Source organism: Camelus dromedarius, chromosome 3, assembly GCF_036321535.1.
Source record: "Camelus dromedarius isolate mCamDro1 chromosome 3, mCamDro1.pat, whole genome shotgun sequence".
NCBI lineage: Eukaryota > Metazoa > Chordata > Mammalia > Artiodactyla > Camelidae > Camelus > Camelus dromedarius.
Genome location: NC_087438.1, coordinates 634,072 through 643,823, shown reverse-complemented (window position 1 = coordinate 643,823; position 9,752 = coordinate 634,072). Strand labels below are relative to the sequence as shown.

General features: G+C 64.7%; 1 protein-coding gene across 2 annotated transcripts in view; it reads left to right on the top strand.

Annotated features, from left to right (window-relative positions):
- The first annotated feature begins 2,663 nt into the window (after positions 1-2,663).
- SLC12A7 (solute carrier family 12 member 7) overlaps positions 2,664-9,752 on the top strand; it is a 40,097-nt gene continuing 33,008 nt past the window's right edge. Inside the window, exon 1 of one of the 2 annotated variants that reach the window (XM_064479215.1) lies at positions 2,664-2,863. In XM_064479215.1, the coding sequence (XP_064335285.1) occupies positions 2,740-2,863 (124 nt within the window). In that variant the 5' untranslated portion in view covers positions 2,664-2,739. Of the gene's footprint in view, positions 2,864-9,186; positions 9,239-9,752 lie in introns of those variants that run through there. The other variant, XM_064479216.1, reaches the window with a different exon arrangement.

The following is a 9,752-nucleotide window of genomic DNA, read 5'->3' as shown; positions in this document are numbered from 1 at the left end:
GGGTCTGCTCCCTGCTCCTCTGTGTGCACCCCGGTCCTGGGGGTGGTGGAGCAGGGGGGTGAGCCTGAGACATCCTGGAACCGGGAGTGGGCCACTCGGCCACAAGCACCAGACATCCTGAGCCGGGGACAGGCAGAGTGGGGCCAGCTGGGAGCAGGACGTCAGCACCACTCCCTGGGGGCACTGAAGGTTGTGGAGACAACATGTTTCAAGATATGGTTGTGTGTCACTCTGCAACGAGGAGCTTCTACCTAGAGTTAGAACATGGTTTTATTTTGAAAAATTCTGAAGCTCCAGGAAAGTGCAACAATAGTGTGAGGACTCCCATGTGCCCCATAATGTCCTTCACAGTTGCCCCTCCATTTCCCCTTCACCTCCTCACCCCTCTCGCCCGCCCGCTGAGGGCTGGGTCCTGTTTGCACTCTCAGGTGACAATGATGTGATTCAGCAGCCAGGCCATTGTTCTGCAGAACCCTGGAACCAGCGAGGCGCTGGGGGATGTGTTCCCAGGGTGGACTGCGGGCTTCTGAGTGGGCAGGGCTGGGGCACCACAGCAGGAGTCCTGGGGGTGGAGGGACCCAGATATAGGGTCACAGTGAGAATCTGAGGGAGTCTGGGGGTGAAGGGCCTGGACGTGGGGTCACAGAGGGGGTCACAGTGGGGAGCTGGCTGTGGGGTCACTGGCAAAGGCTTCTGCAGACTGAGCCCTGATTGCCACCCGAAGGAGGGTGAGGTTGTACTGGCAGAGCCCCAAGGGCAGGAGGGCAGCCACCTCCCAGGGTGGGTCTCGGCTCCGTCCAGCTGTGTTGATGACCACAGGAGCCAGCACAGGTCCAGCCCTTATCTTACAGATGAGGAAACTGTGGCCAGAGGTGAAGGATTGTTTGCAGGGGGCTGGGAGGGTGTCTCCCGTCTCTTTCAGAGGCTGTGGTTGGTCCTCCAACTTTGCCACCCCAGAGTCAGCTGTGGCCTCATCTTTCTGGGCTGCGGACCTGCTGTCCTGGAGGACATGTGGGGCCGGGGTCTCAGGTGTGGAGGTTCCCAGGTCCAGGGAAGAGGCCACAGCCCCTTCTGAGCCACTGCATGTGGGGCAGACATGGGGTCCTTGCGGGGCCTGGGGAGAGGGTGTGCCCAGCACCCAGTGGCAGGGGTGCAGGGGACCCTATGAGGTGCCTGTGCTCCCACCACCCACTTCAGCACCACATCCTTGGTTTCGCAGACTGATGCTCACACCTTTCCAAGAGGGCGGGCCGCCTCCCTGGGAAGGACACCTGGGGACCCCCCTGTCTTTTGGGGTGGTCTTTTTCCCACCTTCCATGCTGCTGACGTGGAGAAGGAGCTAACAGCCACCTAGTGCCACCCGCAGCCCTGACCTCTGCCATGTGACACTCCAGCCCCTTCCTTATGTGTAGGTGGGTGTGAGCGTGGCCCAACTCAGAAGGCTGGTGCTGGTTGGGGGCGGGGTCACAGGGAAACATCCCTGGAGGGCCCAGGTGCCCAGCTTCTGCCTAACTGAGACGCCCTACCTGCTTCTCCGTTGTCTTTTGCTGCGCGTGGCATTCCTCGTTGTGATTTTCTGTGGTTTGGCTGTTGAGGGGAGCACAGTGCCTGGAAGTGCAGAGCCCCTGGGGCCCCCACCCCGACGTACACAGCGCTTCCCTGCCTCAGGCCCGGAGAAGCCCACGCAGGTTCACGCTCGATCCCACCCGCGCATCTGCTTGTTGTTACAGTGTGTTGTGACCATCTTTGCCCACACCGCCTGTATTTCTGCTCTACTTTTGTAAAACTGTTTTGGGGTGATCATTGCATCCAAATGTCACAACTTTTTGGACCAACTTCTCTTTCATGGACATTGGTTGTTGCCGGCTTTCCTGTGTCTTTAATAAATTTCCAGGTGCTTGGAGGATACGAGGCCCCTAGATCCTGGTAAGTGCCTGGCTGGGGTCCCAAGCCCACCTTGCGGCCTTTCCTGCTCTGTACTGCAAGCTACCCTTGGGGCCTGCCCAGATGTGCCCCAGTGGGGTATGGGCAGGGGAGGGCTCCTCTGAGCCGCGGGGATGGGCCTGGGGTCCCCAGTGGGCAGAGGTCGTGTCCCAGAGCCCTGGTGACTTGTGTCTGTGGGGTTATGTCCGTTGTGCACGGAGCCCCTAGACTGGCCCCCCTGCTGGAAGCGCTTCCCTGGATCCCTGGCTGGTGAGCCTCAGCCCGGCGAGGGGGAGGGGAGGGGAGACCGGATCACCGCCCCAGGTGGTCAGTCCCACTCTCTGGCTGCAGGTGGGGGACAGAGAGGACTGGGGAGGGACAGTGAAGGCAGAGGTGGGTGCAGTTGCGGGAGGGGGTGGAAGTGCGGGCTTGGTGGGGGGACAGAGCAGGCAGAGGCCTGCTTGGGGCAGGAGGTGGGGCGGGCAGTGCAGGAACCGAGTCAGCCGCTGGGGGAGCGGCGGCACTGGGGTCCGGGGGCGCAGGCAGCCTCCGGGAGCAGGCTGGGAGAGGGGGGCTCTCTGCGGAAGGCGCTCCGCCACACCTCGCCCCGCCCCGCCAGGCGGCACGCAAACTTTTCCAGGGCCCGCGGGGACCGCAGGTGCGGTCACGTGGGGCGGGCGGGCCGGGGGCGGGCCTCGCGGACCCCGCCCCTGCGCTCTAGTCCCGGCGCGTTGGCCGGAGCGGGCGGAGCCGGGCCGGGGCGCGCGGAGCGGAGCGGAGCAGGGCGCTTTGAGCGGCCCGACTGCCGAGCGCGCCATGCCCACCAACTTCACCGTGGTGCCTGTGGAGGCGCGGGAGGACGGCGGCCAGGATGAGGTGGCCGAGCAGACCGAGGCGCCGGGTCCCCCCGAGGGCGGCGGGCCCGACTTCCCGAGTCCGGGTGAGCGCGGCCGCACCTGCCCGCCTGCGGGACAAAGGCGGAGGCCGGGCTGCGCACGGCCGGCTGGGGTGGCCAGGGCCGGCACGGGAGCGGAGGGTGGCCAGGGAGGAGGGGGCGGCCCTGGAAGGAGGAGGAGGGAGGCCCGGGAGGCGGGAGAGTTCCCCGCGGTGGGGAAGGGAGGGGGAGGGCGACCCGGGAGAGGCCCGGAGGGGGTGGGCCGGGACGCCGCCCGAAGAAGGGGTTTGGGGCTGCTCTCCGCCCCCTCCCCGCCTCCCCGGCCCCCTACCGGTTCCTCTTCTCCTCACTAGTCCCCACTGCTCTGTTTGCTCCTGTGGTTCCCCTCTCACCGCCCCCTCCCCTCCTGCCTCCAGAGCCCCGTCACCAAGCTTCGTGGTGGGGGCGCAAGGCGATAGGGCCCAGGGGCCTGTGGGTTCTCCTTTGCTGCGTCCCCGTTGCCCACCCCCTCGGGACACAGGAAGCACTTTTCCCTCACTCGGGATGGGGCACTTGGGGAGGTGTGGGACGCCTTGGGTAGCTATGGAGACGGAGGAGGAGCCTCTCTCTCCGGCCCGAGTTCCCAGGCCCCCCAGGCCCCCCAGGCTCCCCAGGCTTGTCAGCCAGTAGGGCCTCGGGATCTCGTGGTGAGGCTTCCCGGGGCTGGAGCGCCTGCCTGCTTCCTTCCCGGCCGCCTCCACCCTCGGCTCTGCTCTTGCGCGCTGGGGCAAAGGGCCACCAGTCAGATAAGCCCGGCTGACCGTGGTTAGGCCCAGGCTCTGCGGGGCCATCGGCAGAAGGACAGCAGGGCCCTGGCGGGTCGGGGAGGGGGCCCCGCCAAACCCCACGGAGCTAGTTCCGGCGGAGTGTCCTCGCCGTCTTTGCTTCTGGGATCAGGAGGTCCCTGGCACTTTCACTTTCTCGGGCGGGGTGGGGGTGGTCCCCATCCTGTTACTTCATCATCCAGGCTCCTAGCCCCACTTCTCTGCAGCTGAGGGATGGGTCACCCTGAGTGAGCTGCTTCATCTCTGGGTCAGCACCCCTGTAGAATTTGGGGGTCACTAGCCAGTGTTTGGGAGGGGCTGCCCTGCTCCAAGCAGGAAACAGGCTGAGATCAGTGGAGGCAGCAGGTCCTGGGCCCAGGCCTTGATCCTCTGGAGCCCCCTGTCCTGGCAGGAAAGCCGGGCAGCCCCTGGGGCACTGTTAGGAGCCCCTGTGAAGGTGCTGTCCCGGTGGGCGGGGGTGGGTTGGTGGGGTCCTGCCCCCTTCCTAAGGCGCCCATCCCGCTTTCCCCTGCATGTGGGTACGGGACTGGTCATGACTGCCGCCTGGCTGGGAGGCACAAAACCAGAGTCCACGGCCCAGCCTTTCTCTCACCATTGCTCCAGCCCGCCGGGCCGCACCTGATACCAGGAGCTGTTGTGTCCTCAGGGGACCCTGGGCACCTTCCTGGATGCCCGGCTCCCAGTCTGCTGGCCCTTCTCGGGTGGGCCATGCTCGCTCTCTGTAGGCTTGGAGTGTGGCTGGTTTTGGCCCCATTGTCTTTTCTGTCGAGCGGCGCCCCCGGGCCTGCGAGCATCGCCCGGCTGCCCTCAAGCCCCCAGCCCCTCTCACTCCGAGGCTCCTGCTTTCTCAGCCCTATTCCCACTTCAGCTCCACCAGCTCATCTGGAATCCTGTTTGCCTGCGTGACCTCAGGCAGGAGCACTGGCAAACGCCAAGGGCGGGCTCCCTGCACGCCTTTCAAGAAACCCTTTAGGGTCTGAGCTGAACTTGTGACACGTGGCTGAGCTGGCACAGAACTCAAACCCAGGATTTGCGTGCTCTGTGTTCTGCGCTGGGCAGGAAGACTTCCAGACTGGGTCCGAGCCCTTGTGGGGCCACAGGCATGCATGCTCTTGTCTTTTAGGGTCTGCTTGGCTGGACTTGAGTTTTACTGTAAGCCGTCAGGCCACAGTTGTTGCCCAGAGAGGTCCTTTGTTGGGCTCCATGAGGGGGGTCTGGGGAAGTGGTGTCACCCCCTGCTTGCTGATGGGACAGGAGCTGGGCAGCTGGCTGGAGCCCCCTCTGAGGGCCCATGTGGGGGTCCTTGCCCTGTGGTCCAGCCCGCGTTCACTGAAGTTCCTCTCCAACTCCGTGACTGGCCTTTGAACACACAGGGAGGCACCTGGCTTCCTGGGCAGGCCTCCGGGTGGTGGTGAAGCAAGTTTGGGGAGACCCTTCCTAGGTGTCCCTGGGGCTGCCGTGGAAGTAGGAGGCGTGGGACCCCCAGGTGAGGGGGGAGCAGCAGCCCCCTCTGCAGGCCCACCTGGCCTGGCCCAGAGCTTAGTGAGAGCAGGCTTGGGCCTGCCCGGCCGAGGCCGAGGGCATAGTTATGAACCTGTGACACCTGGAGGTGGAGGGAGCCGTCCGTCCGTGCATCCATCCTGGGCTGCTTCTGCTCCTGATGGGAGCCCTGTTGTCCGCATGTGGGGCCGGACCCATTCCGGCTGTTGGAGCCCTGCGCCTCCATCCGCACGGCTGGCCCACACCAGGCCTTGCCCTTGAATTGCCCCTGCTGCTTTGACTTGAGTCCTTCCGGCAGCTGGCCTGTGGGTGGTGCGGGGGGGGGGGGTCCCAGTGTCTTAGAAGTTGCCGCTTGCGCCCCCAGGAGGGTCTGCCCGACCCCGCCTGCCCTCCTCCGCAGGGCCCAGTAGGGCAGCCCTGGAGGGGTGGTGTTCCCGCCCGGCTGGGGCCTGTTCCTCCAGGAACTGCCTGCAGCTCTACTTGGGCTTCCTCTTCCTTCCTCATTGTTCCTCTTTTTGGATCTTTCTCTGTGATTTCATGCTCTGCTGCTCAGGTCCTGCTGGCCCCCCCGGGGGTCTCTGGCCCTCTGTGAAGGGGCGCTGTGTCCCCCACCCGCTGACCCAGGCTGCCCTGGGGAATATCACCTTTGACCCGCGGGGGCTCAGGAGGCACAGGGACCTCGGAGGCTGTCAGCACACTTTCTGCTGTTGTGTGTGAGACCCTTGAGGGGCTGCCGCTGCCAGATGGCTAGACCACAAAGCTGAGGCTCTGGGCCTGGGGACGTGGAGATCGGGGGCCGTGTGGCCGAAGATTGGGCCCGAGACAAAGCTTCCAGGTTCCGTCCGGCTGGGCGAGGCCTCGGAGCAGTAGCTCCCTCACTGGGTTGCAGGAAGGAAGGGACGCGTCACGCTGGCCTGGAGCAGAGCAGGAAGGGCAGGCGGCGCCGGCTGTCCAGCTGTCCCTTCGGGCTGAGGGGTCAGCGTCTGCCCGGTCTCCGTGGGAATCACCGTGGGTGGTCCAGGCTCTGGACGTCATTCGGGAAGATTTCGTGATGCTGGACGGAGGGCCAGGGGAGGTTACAGAACGTGTGTTTTGTGCCGGATCCTGCTTTTAAAGGCAAAGGACAGCAAAGGGGCTGGAGACTCGCGGAGAGTGGGGCGCTGCCTCCTGGCGCATAGCCTGGGTCTTGCACCCCCGGCGCTCACAGGGGCTCTGGGGCCAGCTCCAGGCAGCTGGTCCTTTTCTTAGAAATGGAGGGAGAATGTTCTAGGTTCTCCTGCCGAGCCCTTGCGTGACACGTGGGCACCCGTGTCTCTGCGTGTGTGCATGTGTGGGTGTGTGTGCACAGCGCACTTCTGTGCACGTTTGTATGAGCTTGTGTGCAGGTGTGTGTGTGTGCTCGCGGGCTGGTGGGTAGAGCACGCTTGGCGGTCACAGCGTTGGGTCACACACTGGGGTGTCAGGATTCCTGTTCTTTCCCTCTCGGCCCCCAGCAGACCCTGCTGGTTGAATGGCAGGAGCCACATCGCACTCGCAGAGGGCGGCCGTGCTGACACCTGCGTCCTGATCTGAACTCTGTTCCCAGCTTGCGTGCCCTTTTCCTAGCATGGGAAGCCTCTTCGATCCAGCTCTGTGGTCTCTTCCTCCGGGAAGTTCCCGGACCTCCTGATCTCGACGCTGTGCTGGGTGGGCATCTGTGGACAGTGGGGAGTCTGGGTGTGAGGGGTGCCTCCGAGGGTCCAGCTCTGCCCGCAGCGCCCCGAGGGGCTGGCCTAGTCCGGGCCGCTGGGCACTGGTTTCCATCAGCTACGGTCTGTTCAGTGAACACTGTGAGTGTCCACATCGGGTCCACTATGATCCTGGGGTGTATCACTGACCAGGAGGTCTCTGCCCTCTTCCTGGGGGTTCCAGCAGCTGCAGGAACCAGCACGTGATTTATGGTGCGATGGGGAAAGCAGGACACCACAGCACCTGGGCGGTGGTCAGCATGGTCTTTCAGAAGGGGACACTTGTGCAGGCAGGTTTTGGGCACTGAGGACAGTGCCACCAGCAGGTGGGGGTGGCCTTCAGATGTGAACCTCAGCCCCATCCACGCGGAGACCATGGGCTTTGGAGCCATTCTGGTTCTGATGTCCCGGCCATGTGACTGTCCAGACAAGTGGGCTTCTTTGAGCTGCAGCCTCCTCGTGCAGGTGGGGGCACCCAGTCACTGGGAGTGAAGGAGGCAGAAGGGGCTCCGTCCAGGCGAACCCACCACCCACCTGTCTCTATTCATAAGGTGGGCTGTGGCCTGGAGTGGGGAGCAGCTGGCCCTGCAGACAGACTGTTTGCTTGTGTGGCCACCTCCATTGATGTGGGCATGTGGCCGGTGGCTGTCCGTGTATTGTGTGCTGGGCCTGACCCCACGTGTGGGCCAGTGGGATGGTAACAAGGACCAGCAGTCTCCACCCCAGGAAATCAGCCCCCCTCATGCAGCCCCCTGGGGTGCAGCCCCTGCGTTGAGTGAAGTGCTGTGGCCTGCGAGGTGAGCCTGGCCTGAGACAGGCACCTTGGGGCAGTGAGTCAGGGTCTGAGGCCACGGGGCACTGAGTTGGCCCAGGGGGACTCCACGAAGGGCAGCCTGGAGGCACTGGGGCAGCCGTACTGTCCCGCGTGCGTGTTTGGGGGGCTGTGGGGGGACTGCCTGGTGTGTGGGTCCCGGGCCGTGTGCTCAGCTGGGCTCTCAGCACTGCTGGGGAAGTAGAGGGCCCTGGGGGCCAGTGGGGCTGGATGTGTGCCGAGTGTTCTAGGGCGTGCTAACCTGCCTCTGCCCGGCAGCCCTGCGGGGCTGGGTGGGCCCTGGAATTCCCTGCTGTCCCAGCGCTTGGATGGGTCCTGCTCATTGGTGGTGTCCTGTGTGCTGGTGGAGAGTGCGCCCCCTTCTCACTATGGAACCTGGGAGGGGCAGGAGCCACATGGCACCGTCTGTCCCTCCCTCAGTGGCTGAGGCTCAACTGAATCTCAGGGTATTTCTTTCAAGTACTTGATCCCAAATGTCCCCTCTTTGAGGGGTGGAGCGAGCTTACAGGCTACCGGGTAGGAGGCTGGATGAAGTACTTGCGGGGCCATTGGAAAGAGGGGGTGCCTGGGGAGGGTGAGGGGCCTTGTGTGGGCCAGAGCTGGTCAGGGCTGAGGCATCACAGACCACGGAGGGGATGGCTGGTGTGGCCAGAGGTGTCTGCCAGGTTAGGCCCCATGGGCAAGGGTCTGGCCTCGCCTCCCTCCTGCTGCAGAACCTGCCATGGAGGGGGCCTCTGCCCAGCAGACCTGGGGCCCCGGTCCTGAGCTGACCTCAGGAGGTTCCTGCAATGGGGGAGGGATGGCCTTGGGCTGGGGTTACCTTTGCAGGGCCACTGTCCACTGGGCTGCTGTCCACGAGGCCGCTGCAGACGGCCTCTCCACCCCGCCATGCAGCTGGGGTGCAGCAGCAGGGCAGCCAGGCTGGGGCGGAACTCGGAAGCGGAGGCCCACGGGAAGATGTGTGATGTCCAGCGGTGTAGACAGAACTCCTGTGTGCCACTGGCCAGCTGCCCGCGCCTCCTGTATCACCCGTGCTGGGATCTAAGTGGATCCAAGTCCTGGCCACCGATGTGAGGCTGGAGGGCAGGACTGATGTTCAGCGTTAAGTGTTAACCAGCATCCAGGCCGCAGATGCTCTGGGGCGTCCCTCCTGCAGGGCCGCTTTGCAGCAGGGGCAGTGGGGCAGGCGTCTGCAGGCCGCTCTGAGAGAGTGAGGCCAGTCTGGGGTCCCGAGAAGGAAGACCCCCTCCACGATGAGGCCCTGCCAGGCTGAGGCCAGGGTGCGGTCTGGGGTCCGGCGGGGCCTGGGAGTGGATAGCACTCAGGAATAGAAGCCGGGCGTGGGGCTCCCTTCTGGAGGACGCTGGGGCAGCGCCCTCTGTGGAGAGAGCAGAGTACAAAGGGTTAATGCCTCTCTTTTACGAGAAAGAGGGAACTCCCTCTTCAGAGCAGAGGTCTGGGCCGTGCAGATAGGCCTGCAGCGCCAGCCAGACCTGCGGAGCGATGAGGCGGCCCGGCTCCCCCAGCGTGGCTGCAGGTGCCAAGTGGGTCCCAGAGCCTCCTGCCGGGGGCCCTGTGGCGGCCGGGGCAGGGTGTCAGCAGGGCTGGGCGCCCGGCTGGGCAGGGTGTGAGCTGTTGGTGCTGGGGCCTTGCCGGGGTCTCGGCATCCGCGCGGGGCTCAGAGGCGAGGCCCTGGCGCCTCTGCTCCGGCTGCTGCCGCGGTTTGTTTCCCCTTTCCTCCCTCGGGTGGTCTCTATTTGAGAACGCAACTGGGGGGGCCGTGGAGGTGCCATTTCTGAGCTACGTGTGGCCTGGGGTGAGACCCGTGATCGTGGTCAGGCGGCAGTTACGAGTTTCCTGCCTTCTGGGTTCTGAGTTCCTCTGGAGCAAAATCCCCGATGGTCCTGGTTCCGTGTGCATGTGGCCCCTGGGGAGTCTCTGTTGGGTGTTGGGAGGAGAGCTGGATGGCCCCCTTGAGCCTGCGTTCACCATGCGTAGCCGGAATCACTTTCAGTCCGCCCGGCCTGCAGCCGCTCTGAGCTGGTCAGGCA